This window comes from Trachymyrmex septentrionalis, unplaced genomic scaffold (genome assembly GCF_001594115.1).
Source record: "Trachymyrmex septentrionalis isolate Tsep2-gDNA-1 unplaced genomic scaffold, Tsep1.0 scaffold119, whole genome shotgun sequence".
Taxonomy (NCBI): Eukaryota; Metazoa; Arthropoda; class Insecta; order Hymenoptera; family Formicidae; genus Trachymyrmex; species Trachymyrmex septentrionalis.
The window spans coordinates 353,295-371,179 of NW_017304320.1; the positions used below are offsets into that span (position 1 = coordinate 353,295).

The 17,885-nt window shown below is 33.7% G+C and overlaps 1 protein-coding gene across 1 annotated transcript in view; it reads right to left on the bottom strand.

Annotated features, from left to right (window-relative positions):
- Window positions 1-17,885, bottom strand: part of LOC108754417 (dynein heavy chain 7, axonemal) — a 44,359-nt gene that overhangs the window by 10,971 nt on the left and 15,503 nt on the right. The window contains exons 17-30 of the mRNA XM_018496674.1: window positions 16,937-17,759; window positions 16,098-16,660; window positions 15,505-15,702; window positions 15,167-15,298; window positions 13,529-14,069; window positions 10,959-11,470; window positions 9,386-9,732; window positions 8,256-8,642; window positions 6,386-7,004; window positions 4,890-5,078; window positions 3,361-3,890; window positions 1,803-2,351; window positions 854-1,045; window positions 238-464 (exon numbers count right to left, since the gene is read on the bottom strand). Of these exons, the coding sequence (XP_018352176.1) occupies window positions 238-464; window positions 854-1,045; window positions 1,803-2,351; window positions 3,361-3,890; window positions 4,890-5,078; window positions 6,386-7,004; window positions 8,256-8,642; window positions 9,386-9,732; window positions 10,959-11,470; window positions 13,529-14,069; window positions 15,167-15,298; window positions 15,505-15,702; window positions 16,098-16,660; window positions 16,937-17,759 (5,809 nt within the window). The remainder of the gene's footprint in view (window positions 1-237; window positions 465-853; window positions 1,046-1,802; window positions 2,352-3,360; window positions 3,891-4,889; window positions 5,079-6,385; window positions 7,005-8,255; window positions 8,643-9,385; window positions 9,733-10,958; window positions 11,471-13,528; window positions 14,070-15,166; window positions 15,299-15,504; window positions 15,703-16,097; window positions 16,661-16,936; window positions 17,760-17,885) is intronic.

The window sequence follows — 17,885 nt, forward strand, 5'->3', positions numbered from 1 at the left end:
AATTCAAAGAATGTATGAATTGAAAAAGTAGGTTTCCACATTCATCAAATTAAGGTTTTCACAAATATTATTTCTATATTATACTCGTATTTTTTTATATTATTTTTATATTAGATAATTCTTATATATTTTCAAATTTAATTTAAAGACAATTGGTTTAAATTAAGCGATGTTTTTCTAAATTTTTTCTAATTTTTTCTCAAATTAAATAAATATTACTTTTGCATTCTTGCTCACCAATCGTGAAGAAAAGAACGGTACTGTAGACTGCAATTGGCGTATACTGCAATCTCGCCGCGTCGATCGACCTCTCAGTAATTTCAGCGGCAGTCTGTTTAGTTTGAATCACGTTAGCTAGATTTTTCGATGAACTCAACACACTAATGGCGGTTTCGTCCTCGAGGATATTCTTTTTGGACGCGGACAGCACCTCCAAGATCTTATTCTCTATCTCCTTTAACATCCTGCGGAAAAACGTTGCAAAATATTGCTTGTCGGAGCAACGATAATCCTGAATTGCGAATTGGCAAAGCTCTTTAGAATTTAATATTTATTTACATACAAAATTTATTTCATTAATATTAACATCAACATATATTCACTTTGTCAATACGGAATTATCGACACTTAATTTTATCAATTAAGAATGAAATGGCTATGAAAATTATTGATGATAAATTCTGTTTGTTTCAGCGATACAAATATATATTTTTAACACGCAATAATTTTTAAATGCAGAAAATTTAAATAATCGTTCAATCACATTACAATGATTTAATTGTTATTGAACTGTTTTAAAGATAATACGAAAATCAATTAAAATATGTAAAATAAAAAGGTGTTTTATATATACTTTTTATTAGCCGCTCCTTGAACTATCAGCTGATTTTTTTCGGCCTCGAGCTCGGGTCTCTCCTTTGCAACGACTATTCCTAGAAGTTGATCGTCCAGACCAGCCGGTGTGATCATGAAGTTCAATAGAGTCACTTTTACTACTACTTCTGGCAAATAATGTGGATTTCGTAATTTCGTAGTGATGTAAAATCTACGGAAATCATACACATACACAGTTCAAAATTTGTGCTAAATTTAACACATTTCACGTGTCTCAAATGATTCACCCAAATTGTTGTGTTTTTATAATTTAATATAAGGTGAATATATTAAAACGTAAAACGTTATGTGAAAAAATTTACGAAAAATTGAACATTTTGATATAATTTAGAAACAAATTTTAGAAGCATATTTTTTCAGGGAAACTAATCATAGTTAAAATATGTTAAATTAACACATTAATTTTCATTTTTTTTATTCATTTATCTTAGAATTTACATTTTTAAATTACAATTTTTTAAATGTTATTTTTATGTTACTTATTTAAAACTTGCGTTATTTTTATACTGAAAAACATTAAATATCAATTTAACATAAATATGCGATAATAATATAATATAATCATATTATGTTAAATCAATACTCGGTTCAAAAATTCAACAAGCATTTTAATAAGTGTCAGTTTTAACATAAGTATAAAATGTTTTTTTACTATACAGAAATGTTTATCCTCCAAGCATATAAACGAATCTCATTTATATAAAATTAATGACAAATAATAAATTAATAAAAATAATTTACATCAAATATTAATTTTTATCATTATTAAACTACAAATTATTAAAAATATTATAAGTTTATATTAAATTTATTCCTATTTCACATAATTATGATATAATTTATAAATTACGCTTGTACTCAGCATGTCAAAAACGAAATAAAAAATTCAAGCACGTTGACAAACTTACCGAAATTTATCGGAATACTCAATAATGCTGTCGCCGATCTTAATACATAACGCGCCGCCGGATTTGAAGGTCTGCTTCATTAGCAACGACTCCAGAGCCGGGTCCAGCTCCTCGTCGATGTTCTCCAGCAGCACCGGCTGTCCGAACTGCACGGCATTCTCCAGAATCCTCATGTAATCCGGCTGCGTCAATCTGACGACGTGCAGATTCGACGTCTTCTCCATATTCTTCACCCACTTGTTTGCCTGACTCTGCGGGTCGATCATGAGCGGCCAGCGGCGCGAGTTTGTGATGATTATGGCGTTGTCGATGGAGAATAGGTCGCTCGGCAGGCCGAATATGTTCCAGGCGCGGATGAGTACTGGATCACCCAATGTTTGCGTGAGTTGGAAGTCCTGAGTACATACGACTTTCAGATTAGTGCAGAACTCCACCCAGTTCTCCACCTGCCTCTGTCGATATTGCATCGTGAAGACGCCGAGGTAGGCCACCACACCGGAACCGATCAGGATATCGCCTGTTAATTTGTGATAGATTTCTCCGAGCGATCTATCAGTAATCACAAAGTTTCAAATTATTTTGGATAAAATTTCTAAAGATCGTCTAGAAATCGTAGAAGTAAAAATGCCAATCAGAGCCAATACTGAATGTTCTTACGTAAATTCAAATTCTTTATTGAATATTAAATATAAGAAGTTTCGACTCGACGGCTCTTGGATCACTTTCAATAATAATTAAACAATATTATAGCTGAACCGTCTTACATTCAATAAAGAATTTGAATTTACACACTTAGTGTAGATTTAATTGATATTTTTATTTTTACAATTTGGATATTAATTTAGATTGCAAACTAAACTGATAATGCAGATATAAAAATTAAAACTGAAAATTAAGATTAAAGGCAAAGTAACGGTAAATCTATGTGATATTAATTATAGCTTTTTGAAATTCAAAATCTTCAAAAAATAATTTTTAGACAGAATATCACTAAACAATAAATTTTGATCAACATTTTGTTTTTTAATAAGTAATAAATATTTCTTGGAGGACTTTTAACTAAAAAAAAACAAAAAAATATGTTCTAATCATTTTTAAAATACTTTCATAAAAATTTCATAATTTTTAATGTTTCGAAACTCAAATTCTTAATATATGTAATACAGAGAAAAGGAGACGATTATGGAACAGGTGAGAATTGTGAAATAGAATCACAATGCCTTGTATAATTTGCGCTGTATTCTGGGGACAACCGGCAAAATTACTTAGCGGTCTGCTAAGATATAACATTGCCACTAATCATTAATGTTTGTATTTTCATAAAAGCTACATTTCAGTTTGAAAGTAGCAAATAGTTTTGTCTGTAAGGTCTACTCCCTAACTGTGAAAAAAATATGTTAACGTTAATTTTGTAATTTCAATCTCTCTAGCTTGGAGGCCTTAAATGTGTGTTGGGTTCAAATGATATCTACACAAATAAACTAATTAAACAAAATTTGATAATGAGACACGTGCATGTATCCGACGTACAAAAAGTTGTACTTCATATTATTATTACTTAGCGGTCTCGGACCATCTGGTGTACTCGCCACCGAGGCCTCCGATAAGTTCTTCGGCCCTTCTCAGTTTCTCCTCGCAGTCCTTCACCTCTTCGGTCATCGCTTTGTATTCCGCTCTTCGTTGCGCCAGCAGAGTTTCCAATCGGGCCAGTTTCTCTCGCACTTCCTGCAGCTGGCGCCTCTTCAGTGTCAGCTGTTCCATCGCTGCAGCGTAAACAGCGTCGGCCTTCGCCAGAGCTTGCCTCTTCGGCGCCACTACCTTAGCGACCTTGTCGTATTCCGATAGGGCGAACACCCAGCGGCAGAGACCTTCGCAGGCGGTCGACACATGCCTGATACGTTCCGGATCGAAGTTCGGATTCGTTAGAATCGTCGTGCGGATCTTGTGCATGATTCGCTCCGGGATGTTGTCCTTGTCGTAGTTCAGCAGCGATTCTAGAAACTTAATGTCGCCCAGAATGCGAAGCGACGGCTTCCAGTAGTCGTCTATTACACCCTCCGGGGTCGACACCCTCTCCGACTTCACGTCCTGTATAATTTTCAAACGGATTTTTAATCTTTCGATGCTGATGATGGCTTTATTAGATCCGCTCAATTATATTCCTTTGGAATTGGAATCACTAGATCTACTCAGTTATAAATCCTTTTACCAAAACATAAACAATTCAATTTTCAATATGTTCCATCTACAAATTTGGATTGTTCTTATCAAAATATACTTAACGTTTGTTCTTTCTTATACGAAAGCTATATCATTTTGGCAGATTCGTGGTGGTGGGGGGAGGGGAGGGGAGGCATGATCTTCCCTTAAAGTTTCATCTTTAAAAACATTCAGTAAAATGTTATACATATTTTTAGTATTTCTAAATCTCAGTCCTTATGTTCCGAAAATGTTTTTTTTTTTAATATTTTTAAATAATATTTTTTCAATATGATAATTTAAATAATAATTTAAATTTAATATTTTATTTTTTCATATTTGACCTTAAAAAAGAATTTTGTTTGCGGCAAGTCTATGGCTCCTCTTTTTGACAAATTTTGGATCAAACATACATTTGAATTTCTTAATTGTGCGTTTTAGTTAACATAAATTAAATTATAAATCTCACAGATCTAGCAGTCAGTAGTTGTAAATTGTGACGTCAGAGCTCCGAAGGGATAAGCGAAGAAAAATCAGATTTGAAGCAAACTTTGATATAAACTTATGTACAATATATGTATATGCATTATTATTCAACCTTGCATATTATACAATAATATATCATAATATGTATTTATATATAATAAATTTACATGTTATATTTTATTGTAATATCTATTTGCCTGTATTTTATGACACATTAATAATATCATCAATTAGATGCTATATAAATATGTATTTTGTACACATATTAATATTTATGTGTTATTCCTCATGCAAGTTGGAAACTAAATATAATTTAACTCGATTCATTTTCTGTTTCTGTCAATAAGCAGAGTACACTTATTTATTTGTGTATCGTATTTATTCCACGATTATTTAATATACCTTTAGTATGCAAATCGCTTCCATGACCAATCGCACGCCGGCCGGCGGACGTTTCATGGACTTGACAATGAAGATGTCCTGAGGAGTCAGGGTGTTCAAAGCGGCATTCGCCGCGTCCAGTATTGGCATCACTTCCTTAAGATTCGCGTCGCATTCAGCGCGAATTTCGTTGGCTTCCGCAGCGACAATCTAGTAAGCGCAAATTATAATTGTTGGTCGTTAAATCCCCCTCACATTTATTTAAAATTATTTATCACAAAATTAATTAATTATACAAATATTTTAATATATCCAAAGAAATTAAAGTAACTCGATTGGAAACAAACTTGGAAGATTAAGATCGGTATTAATAGTCGGTTCTTATTTTAAGAAGTACCTTAATAATATCTTAAGATGCTAATACAGCTCTTTGATTCATGACATGTCTTAAGACAGTCTTAAGTATAAGAATCGATTATGAATACCTTAAGATTGAAAATTTCAGAAATTGATCAATTTCTAACAAGCATTAGAGTCTCATAACTGTGCAATATTAAAAATTCAATTATTCAATAACACTGTTCAACACTCAATTTCTTTCCGAAGTGTCATAGTACATATTTCAGTAAGATTTTTTTCACACTGAACATAATGCCGTTTGACAAAATTTGCGCAACGTATATCAGAATTTTGAAACTGAATGGAGAAGCTGCTTTTTAATCATTTTTGACATTTTTCATGGTAAAACAAAAATTTAGAATTCAAGAGTTATCAAAAGAATTTTAGTTCATCATTCGCTTATTTTTATCAATTTATGGCTACTTGAATTTTAAACTTTCTATAATTACACAATTCAATAAAAGAAATCACTCTTTTCTCTTCAAAGTATGTAGTACATATTCCAAAGAATTTTCTTGCACTGAACACGATGCAGAATTTGCGTAACGCATTTTAGTAAATTGAGATGAAATGAGCTGAAACCACCCCAATTTACTCTATACCGCAGTTTACCCAAAATTCTCGTGTGCTACGCAAACTCTGGCAACGGCATCGTGTTCATTGCAAGAAAACCTTCGGGGGTATATTATGGTATTTTGAAGAAAATGAATAAGTAATGTATTGAAAAAATTTTAACACAAAACATTAAAACTAAATTTAAGACATACGGCCTTGGCCAAAAATGTTATGCATCTTATTAATTATTATTTATAATTTTAGCTGAAAGACTTGCGGCATTTGCTGTAAATTATCTTTTGTTTCAAGAATCCTTTAAACTTATATATATAATATCGGTAGCCAATAAATAACAAAGCAGATAAAAGAATTCTGGATGAATAAAAAAAATACTAATGTCTAATATTTTTACCTAAGACTGTAGAAATTGAACAATTTTTCATACAATAAAATCCATGTGGGAAATTAATTATTAAATAATTCAAATGAAATAAATATAATAAATCAACAAAAAAGAGACAATAAAGATAATAAGATATTGCAGTTGTGAATTCTATTCTCACCATAGCGGCCTGCTCGTCCTTCTTAACGATCTGCTCGATCTCGCTGGCTTCCTCGTTCTGTCGCTGCACATCCAGAAACATGCGCTCCACGTCCTTCGCAGCCACCAGCAGCTTCGGCTGAAGAGCTACCAAGACTTCCTGCATCCTGGTGACCTCTTTGCGCGTGCTGTCCAGCCTGTCGAGGCCAGCTTCGTACCTGCTCTTACCCTGCAGTACCTCTTTCCGTTTTCGATCCAGGAGATCTTTGAACGTGTTGATGAGCTCCAGGTAGGATGTCGGTGTGACGTAGTTATAACGAACCAAACGCATCAGGAAATCCCTTGTCAGCTTCTGCGTGGACGTATGGAAGTACTGACACATCGCGATGCAGGCGTTACGTTCGTCTTCTGGCATTTCAATCTCGCCGAGGAACTTCGTGGCGACCGCGAGCAGGGCATCCTCGGGCCAGGGTTGCAGCCAGTCGATGGTGCAGCAGTTCACCAGTGCGGGAAACTTGCGGACTCGGATGCGGAAGTTGTCGCCGATCGGCGACATCGTCACCACTATGTGCAGGTGTTCACGCACCGTCTGCACGAAGAAGTTGAAGAGAGCCACCGGACTGCCGTCCGTCTGCACGGATCTAAACACGCGTCAGGAAAGTCAAATATTAATCTCATTTTGATTTTTCATTATTATTTTAAGTATTTTAATTAAAATGTGAAAGGTATCGCTTCAACCTTTCTGCAGAGTATAATTTTGAATATTTTTTTCGGCTGACTGAAGTTTGAACGTTCTGTGGAGTGATTTTTTAAAAACAGTTTGTTCCATTCCTATTTTTGTACAGAGTAACTTCTATGTTTGCAGAAAAAAATACTCTGAATACGTATGTCAGAATTCTCTTATGTTTGATAAATCATCCTTTAGGTTACTTTCGGCTGCATCAAAAATGATTTGTTCCATTTTTCGTTATGCACAGAATAATTTCTAAGTGTTAGATAAAAACAAAAACTATTCTGATTGAATTCAAAAGACATCCTTATGCTCGATAAATCATCTTTCAAATCATAAAAAGTTCTTCCTATATGAATTAAGCGTTGATTTTTTTCTATTTCTATTTTTGCAACTTTTAAATGCCAAAGAGAACAGAAAATGTTTCGATATATTTCAAATTTTCTAATTCGATCAGAATATTTTGTATTTCTGTTTGTGACATTTAGAATTACTTCGTAAAACAAACTAAAACAAATTGTTTTCAAAAAAATTGCTCTGGGAATGTTCTAAATTTCAATCAACTATATTTCTCATATATATCTGTATTTTCTTTATTTTTTGTAATTCTTTGATGTTTAATCTCAAATGATTTTAAAGCTTAATGTATAAAATGATTAATTTCTGTTTTAAGCTTTAATCTGGATTTTTCAAGTTTATTAATCAATTTCATTAAACACGCCCTTAATTAATAGGAAAATTTTAAAACGTAAATATCTGTTTTAAAATGTAAATTTGTATTTGCTTGATGAAGGAATCTCTCTCTAACTATAATCTTTCAATTAATGTTAACAATTATTGATAAGTGAAATCCGTTAAATAAATATTATTTCAAAAAAATCTTTAAAAAATCGTGGCAAAATCAACATGAAAGATAATTACGAAAGCCAAAATTAAAAGATAATATTCTCTATATTTAATATTATTCAAAATTTTCTATACTTTATTACGTTGCGAAGAATGGTAGCGTAATTATTAATTACTGAAACAATTTCACTCTTATTATATAGATTTAATAAATACGGTTTACGTCACGAAAGATGTAATAATATTATCGCTGATTAATCAAAAATGTAATTATCTGATTTCAGTGGAATATTAATTCTATTCGTGAAAGACAAACCTGTCCCTCTGCCGATCGATGATTCGCATTTTCTCGCAGATCTCGGACTTCTCGTCCGCTGCAAAGAGATTGGGCACCTCGCCGGAGTTGAGCAAGTTGCTGATGTCCTCGAGGAAGGCCTCCTCCTTGATCTGCGTGTCCATGAAGAGAAAGACTGTATGCAGGTCGCTCGCTGCGCTCTTCCGCAGGATATTCTTCAAGTCCTCGTGCCACTCGTACATGCCGTACTGTTGAGATATCTGTACCTGGAAAAGCTCATAATCGAATATATGAGACGCCAACTTCGTCAGGGATTGCCGTCCGGAACCGCCCATGCCGACCAGAAGAGCGTGGTTGCGCGACTGCATCATCACCCGGCAAATCTTCGAGAGATGCTCTATCGCGAATCTGATGGCAAATTAATTTGCCTAATTAACCATTGTGTCTAACCATTCGCTATAATAAAATTTACCTCGAGATCTTCAGCAACCAAAGTCTTAACGACGATGCTTTTAATATTCAAAAAAGAAAAAAAAATCAGTAATTAAACAATTTAGTACTTATTAAATTTCTTTAAAGGAAAGAGTTATTTTAACGTTCAAAATAAATATAAATTCAAGATCTTTTTTAAATCAAGTATTGCGTAGAATTAATTTCTATTTTATAAGAATATATTAGAAATATTATACAGTATCTAAGCTACTTTGTCAATTATTGAAGATTTTAAATAAAAAATGTAGACTTGGGGAAAATTCTCTGCGCCACTAAGTATAATTACTATTTTACTTCTTAAATTTTCTCGATAGTGTTTGAAATAATCTTCACATGGATAATTTTTGTTAGTATTGTACATTGAAAAAAATAAATTTTAATAAATATTTGTTTGAATATTTCTAAATAAATATTCACCAAATGTAAACATAGATTTATTTGAATCGAAAACCATTGATTTGATTTAAATATATCATTTTCTTATTAAATAAATATTTATTTACTGTGTACTTTATGTTTACTTGGTACCATTCAAAAAAGTATGTATTAAAATTTGATAAATTTTTGTTTCAGTTTAGTAAAATAGATCTCTCTTTTTGCTTTATATAACTTTTATAATGCAATTAAAGCGATTTTTTCAAAATTAATTGAAAACATACCTGAAAAGTACCAGATCCATTGGCGTCTTGGAGAGCTCATTGTACTCCTCGAGATATTCCTCTACCGCTTCAGCGAGACCGTCCCAATCTTGGATCTCTATGTACATCTTCTTTTCGGCGACTGGATCGTGAAAATCGCAGTAAACGAGATTTCGCAAATGCACCTCCGTTATTTTTGCAGCAGGCTCGTCCTTTAAATCCCAAAAAAGTCGGTCCATGTTGTCGCCCATGCGATCCTTTATAGTCCTTCGAATCTGTTCCACCAACCATCTACTGTCAGCTTCGTCAACTAACCGGTCCCCATAAACTCGGAGCACTTCGTGGACCCACAGCCGCTTCATACTTATCTTAAAAATTTAAACAAAAATCATTTAATTCTATACGATAAATATTTTTAAAATATTAATATTTTTCACAAAAAACTCTTTATAATTTTTTAAAATGCTTATTAGCATTATATCATTAAATTAATGTCATTAAATAATACTTGTCAATTTAATTTGAATGTTACTATTTCAGTTTAAGATTGCGTTCCAAGACCGAAAATTAAATAGGCACGCAGTTTTCACAAGATATGTATAAATTTTGCACCGAAAAGTCCTTAATACACAAGATTGAGTTATCTGCGCATTTTCTTTCTTTAAAACATTGAGAATAATTAATTGTAGCATTTATATATAATTAATATATATAATTACCAAGTAATTAATTATAGCATTTATATATAATTTTTTTAAATACATAAATGTACAAATATTTTCCAAAGATGTTAATATATAAGAATCCCTTAATCATTTTTGTACACTTGTAACAATAATGCCATAAAAATTAACTCAAAACGTAAACAACTCATCGTGTAGTAAAAATGATTGGAAAGTCATCATATGAATACTAAGGAGAACCAAGTAATATGCATGAATTTCACTCAAATATGTTTTAGTACTTATCTCCTATTAATTCATTCAATTGGCAAAACGTAATATTAAAAAATTTGCGAGAAATTTGCAACGAAAATTTTAGAATTTTTATTTAAATTGCGAATATTATTCGTATAATTGCAAACGTTAAAATAACGTTATGATTATAAAATAAGTTTTTTACATACGTTGCCTGATCATTCATTTAAATTTACATTCTGTAAAAAGTTACATAAAGAGGCGCACAAGAAACTTTTGATGCAAATTTGTCATAAATACTTGAATATTATATCGTGCCACTTACTCATGAATTAATGAAGAGTACTAAAACATAAAGTTAGGCGAAGTCTGTTTACATTACCTTCCCTTGTAAGATCCAGCAAAAACCGAATAATGCATTTTTCTACCTAGTTGATGTATATTAACGTATCAGTCTAATGTTATTTATTATTATCTATCAAATTATTCACGAAGTGAAGATAATGTAATAAAGTCTGATATATTTTTTTTAAAGAATGATTTTAATTCTTCAAAAAAGAAGATATAGCAGCAAAAATATCATTAATTTTACAATTATTCGCTTTTTTCTTAAAATAAAAAAGCCAATTAAGAAAAACAACTTTGCACGATTTCTATTTTAATAGTTGACATCATACTAGATCGACGATGGCTTCGGGAGTAGAAAGCAGGACGCCCTGAATGACCCGCGAGAAATCCCGCAGATTGAACAGATAATGTGACTTCGCGGGGGTCGGCAGCAGATTTATTCTCGTCTCCTTATACACGTCCAGAGTGGCGTAGACCAGTTGATTAATGCACGGTTCAAAAAAATCTGGGAAACCACGGGTATTAAAGTGCCAGGCGGTAATCCTGCTAAATATAGTGACCAGGACATCATCGTCGAACTCCGAGATCCCCAGGGTGACGAAATGCCGCTTGAACCGTGGCGTGACGTCACGCCCGCTAACGGGCGGACCCATCGCGCATATCAGCTGGACGTCCACGAGCTTGATCGGTACGACGTCCTTCCGATCGTACCAAGTCCAGTGGTCGAGCCATTGACGCAAAAGCTCGATGGGGGGCTGGGCGCCAAACTGTTCCTTCTGCGGCATCGACACGTCGTCTACGAAGATCACCCAGTGCTGGCCGGGCGGCGCACCATACAGACCTTATCAGAAAGAATTATTGAATAACAATAGTGATGATCATGATGATGATAATTAAAGATAAGTAAATGAGCTTTTCGACAAATTTATAAAAGCACTTTGAATAAAAAATGATGAAATTACAAATGTAACAATTAATATTATATGTACAAAAACTACTTTTCAAAACAGACTTTTGCTTAAAGTCTGCTCTATCTTCGTAACTGGTCAAGTTTCTTTGTGGCAAAAATGACAAAATTACAAACGTATCTTAAACCGATATTTATGATAGATCCTTATATTTAAGTTTTATATTAATACAGCGTTAAGATGTCATAAGCTAATCACAGACCGATATACAGTTGGTTCTGTATATATGATCGTCTTAAATATAGTCTGTACTTAAGTTATAAGCTTAAGACTATCTTAAGTAATGTCTCGGAGCTGTATTAGCATCTTAAGACATTACTTAAGACAGTCTTAAAGTAAAGACGGATAATAAATATCAGCCACAAAACCGTAGCCTAAGACATTACTTAAGTCGGTCTTAAGATAAGAACAGACTGTAAATATCAGCCTTGCAATAATTGTAGAACTATTTTCAAAATAGCATTTTGCCTCCTCCGTTTCTAAAACCTATCGTTATATTTTTTGCGATACTTTAAATGGCCGCAGTTCTATGTCGAGCATGCAAACTTGAAGCTGAAAACAAATTATTTTTTTTTAACTTCGCCCGAGATGTTCTAAAAGCTTAAAAAGTCTCTTCTTTAAAATGCTCTTGAGCAAAGTTAAAAACAACTCTCTTTTTTTTGCAAGAAAAAAACTTAACGAGATTTTGATCTCGTACTTTAAAATAAGTTCGAAATGTTTTGTAGAAAAAGCTTTATAATTATCTTCCAGTTATAGAACTTTATGGTTTGAAATATCCTTTTAATTTTATTAGAGGAAGCAATCTTAATAATTTCCAGCGTTAATAATTTTTATCTCTTGTTTATATATACATATATATTAAATAGAATATTTAAATAAAATATTGTCATCCGTTAATAATAATTTCAAAACTGGTAAGACCTATAAAATTTCAACTAATTAGCTCACATATTGACTTCTTCTTTATCTCACACATAATTTTTAAAGTAATTTCAATAATCATACAATACAATAATACGTGAACAGAACAAATATGAAAAAATGCTGAAATATAAAAAGTTTAGGTAGATATAGATCTGAAAATAATTGTATTAGTAGACCATCAAAATAATGATGTAGGAAACAAAATAATTATGTAGGAAAGCATAATAAGCAATGCTGCAAAAAGTTTTAATATTCTAGCAATTAGCTTAAGCGTCTTATGCGTTCTTATTTTCCAAGGACAGTCCTCGAATTGAACTTAGTGTCCTCGGACAAAGTTTGTCTCCAGAATGTCCTCGAATTTATCATTCTTGGATTATTGGCACTACAGGAACGATGTTATTATAACATGTTTTATATATATTTACAATATATGCAACATGATATTAGCGCACGTCCAGTTTCATAATTCTGCAATTATCGATTCTATTCCATCGATAATAACCTTGTTGCTGCAAATGTATTAATTGTTTAATTATCGCTGAAATAAACAATTGACGAACAACTACATCTTTCTTCTTGTTCTTTCTCATTTCGATGTATAGAAAAATAAGTATTGCAGTGTTAGCACGGATAATAATATGCTATTGATAATAATTTAAAAAAATATGGAAAAAACATTGAAAACATTTTTATATTACATTAATATATTAAATTCCGGTTTACTTATATACAATTTGTTAAACAATATAAAACAATATATAAAATAACAATAATTTTATATATAGATTAACTTTTTATGTGTGCCAAAATATTTCGCAAAAAAGTTGAAATCTGTTCCGGGTTCAATAAAAAAATCTAGTAATTTAGTAACGTTATATAATTTTGATAATCTATTAATAACAAAATTACTTTCAGATCTGTATCTTGTTAAACTTTCAGTAATATTTCAGTAAAACTGTTTTTCTGTGTAATTTTAATAAAATAAATATTTAAATCGAGAGACAAACCTTTCTTTCTTCGATCCAATTTGCTCATAATGATATCCTGTGTCTGATTGGCGGTGGTCTGCGCCGAAAATATCACAAAGAGTGGTTTGAAAATCTCGGGATTGTTTTTCTTCAGCAGGAACTCCATAATATAAACAGACTTTCCGGTCCCCGTCGGTCCGACCAAAAGGACTGGCTTGTGATGGCGAACGAGGTACCAGAAGAGATGGAAATATCGGACAGTCTCCACTGTGGAGACGATGATCTGGTTCACCGGCATGTCTTTGGGGATCGGCGGAACATCCTTCAGATCCTCCAGCCAGAGTTGCCACCTGCCCTTACCCTCTTTGATGTACTTGTAGTCGAAGACCGATCCGGTGATCGGCAAAGAGACTACATAGGGTTCCTTCGGATTGTCGATTTCCGATATACCAAAGCGTTGGCGAACTTCCTCCGGAAATTCGGGTTCCGCCAACGCCCTGAAGAGAATATTAAACCACTCACGGTAGTTGGCCATTAGTGTGACGCCCATCGCCCAGATGCACGAGAAAAAGAAGCAGCCCTGTGAAAAGCATAAGGCCAATGTTCATAGATCGTTTTTATTTTAAGACAATAAGCACTGATGGACGAAAAAGGAACTATAAAAAGCGGCTCTCCCTTTGAAAATGGGAATTGATAATTTGGAATTCTCCTTTTTCATCAATATTTATAGCGAAATGTGTTATATAATATTTCTGAATTAATTACAATTTTGAACGTTGCAAAAATATTATTTAATTTAAGAAATTCGTCTAAATATAGAAAACAGATTCTATTATATTCTTCTTCTTTTTAGCCTTAATGTAATTTTAAATAAAACATTTTATAAATTGTATACTTAAATAATACTTTTCAATATAATAAATTAAATAATAATTTAATGTCCTATTCTTTTATATTTAATTTTATAAAAAGACTTTTATTTACACCAGTGACCTCCCTTTGACTTTCTGAATCCGCCAATGTAAGACTAATGTTTTAAATGTTGCATTAGTAAGATAATATCTTAAAACTGTACTTAAAACAATCTTAAATATAAGAATCAACTATAAATATCGGCAAATGTTTTTCTAAACACTTCTTCACTAAAATGATTTTATGCTTTATAAAATGATTGAAATGTACGATTTAATATATATTTAAGCATAAAATTATTAATGCTGGTTATTAGTTTAATGTAATAATAATTGTAAAATTATAATTATATAATTAATTATAATTTAATTAATTTCTAAATATCTCTTATTTATAAATCCGTATCAAAGCAAGATTAATAATCAATAAATTAATATTAATTATATCCGTTTAATCGTTTCGTGTTTATAGCATTATTATTAAGAAAATAAATAAAAAATAGCAAACTGCATTTTTTTCGAGAAATACATTTTTATATATAATCAGAATTTTTTTTCTGCCAATATAAAATTAAATAAAATGGAAATAACTGTAACCTGTTATTTTTCCTGTTTAATTATTATTATTGGTAAGATGAATAAAAAGTAGCAAACTGCGTTTCTTTGAGAATCGGAATTTTTCTGCCAATTTAAAAGTAAAATAACAGTATATCTGAAAAAAGATACCTGATGATTTCACAATTTATATAGCATAATTTAGACTCACTTCCACTTGCGCTATCATGTCCAATTCGGAAATCATGCTCATGTACTTCTCGTCGCGAAAATCATCCAGGAAGCAGTCGTACAGGTACATAACTGAGCGCGTTAGATTAGCATCCGGCATCGTTATCATTTCCTGCAGGCAGAGGGAAGACCGTGAGAACTTGTAATTTCCGACGGAAACGAGAAAAGTTTCGCGTAAAAAAAGTTTAGAATAAACAAAGTTTATTTGTTTATTCTTTTCCTAACAATTGATACTCCTCAAGCATGAATCCAGAATTGTACGTTGGGAATAAGAATCTGGAGACTTTAAATTTCGTGAGGAAGAGCAGTTTTTTAGACCTTTGCGCCACAACGACGTATCAGATGCAACAGAGGCGGACAAAAGCGCATGTACATGTCTTCCAAATAGTTCTTAATTTCCTCGGTGAAACTGGGCGGTAATGTGTTTATCCACGAGAACAAAAGTGGCGTCCAACCCAGACTCACCGGTTCCATGTAGATCATACCACACCGTGACACCGTGGCAGGTGATGCAACCTGGTGATAATAACAACAACAACAACAATAATAATAATAATAATAATAACAACAACAATAATTTTTTACTTTAAATTTCGAGTGTAAAATTTAACTTTTTTTACTTATTTTCTAGAAGCAAATATTTTATGCTTAGAAGAAAAGGGTTAAAAATGATTTTATTTTTTTATAGAAGACATATAGAGAAATCAATTTTGGGTCAATCGTTTGACAAGATTACATGAGCCTACATGAATTTAAAATAATAATGCATTTTTAAGTTACTTTTCGGTAATTGCAAATTAAAAATTTAGCTTTTTGTTTTAAGCAACTTTTCTCCATACACAATGATAAGATAATGATTTTCCACAAACGGACTTTGATAGAATGCTGAATCAAAAGAATTGATGAATTACGTCCAAATCCATAGGCTCGAAAATCAGATTCGTCGTAGGTGCGAGCTGGATGATCTCTCCGGATGTAAGGCAGAGTTTCTTATTGTCATCCAATACCGTATTCATGTTCTCGATCCAAATTGCATCTACCGGGCCGTCGAAGACCAGCCACTTCCTGTTCAGGTTAACGGAAGTGGCAAAGGCTCGGTAGGACACCGCCAGAACTCCGTCGCTCCATTCGTGCGACGCGGGATCGAATTGGCCGTACAATTGGCCCATCGTGATGGCCTTGGGATTGATGACGGTGATCTCTACGCGATGCTCGTCCATCAACTTTCTGTCCTCTAAGAGGCCGAGACATTCCGCCAACATTCGGTAGGCTGAAGTTTTACCGCCGAACGGCAGCCCGACGATCATGAAGCCGTGACGGACGATCATCATTTCGTAGATCTGCTGGATCTTATGCAGGAAGTGGTCCGTGCACTGCAGATTTGCCGCGGCGCACGCATCCTCCGTGCACGCGTTGATGTGCGTATAATCCGGCGTTGGTAGCACAACACCGGGAAACAGGTCCGAAGCTATTCCTGGTGTTAAAGAAAATCCCTCAAAATCCTTCTTTACCAACGTAGATTAACTTTAATCTCGATTTAATATTTATTTCTCTATAATCGTATTTAATTAATACTTTTATGAATAATGAGCTGAATCATTTGTGTAAAGAAAATACACGTTAAAAATTATTCATTTTGCCTACATATATTTTTAACAAACAGAGTCAAACAGGTTAAAAAATAAATTGGACGGATTATCGTTTCACCTTTAAATTAGAAAAAAAAAAAAGACGCAAAGAGAAAGTCTACCTTCGAAGAGCGGTAGATCGTGGACTAGAAACTTCGGCAAATTAACATCCAAGATACTCCTCAGCATCAAGATATCCTCGGATTCAACAGGATAGCGAAGCTTCAGATTGCCGGCGGCGATCAGCACGGATTTAACTGCCCTCATGCCGTAATCATAATGATGCTGACTGCTGAGTTGTTCCGAACAGAGCTTGTAAGCGGTAACGATCTTCACGGCTAACGGTCTACCATTGTAGAAGCCGTAAGAGTACAAGGTATTCTCCGCAATAAGAGCATAATCAGGCACCATCATTGCCACTGGCCGGAAGAGGGCCTTGAGATTGTCCGGCAGTTCGGTTCTGCCGGCGTAACCCGGATTCATAGTAATGAATACAGCGCAGGTGTGGTCGAGATAGATCTCCGTGCCCTCGAAGATTATCTTCTCGGCGCCGGCGTTGATCGCGCACTGAATCGTCAGGATCTGCTGCGCGACGACCGACAGGACCTCCAGGTCGATCCGGTTGAATTCATCGAAGCAAGACCAGGCGCCGCACGAGGCGAGACCCTTGAAAAATTTGCCCAACGCGATATAGTCGAGGCCCTCGGAGCAATTGAAGACCACGCACTGCTTGGCGACCGCCTTTGCCAAATCCTTCGTGGTCTCCGTTTTGCCAGTACCGGCGGGTCCTTCGGGTGCGCCGCCCAGGTGAAGGCTCAAGGCGCCGAAAAGGGTGCGGTAGCATCGATCCGTCAGGGGAGTGATTACCAGGCGAGATGTATTGCCGAGGTACTCGCAGCCGTAGCGTATGTATGAATTGATCATATACGCCCACATGTTGTCCTTCTACTCGGACAAGATGTAATTGCAGTAAATAATGTAGAATCGGCAGTAAAATATCGGTTGAAAATACAATAGAGGTAACGAATTAATTTGGCAAATTACTAATGCAATTGTAATTATAAACGCTAT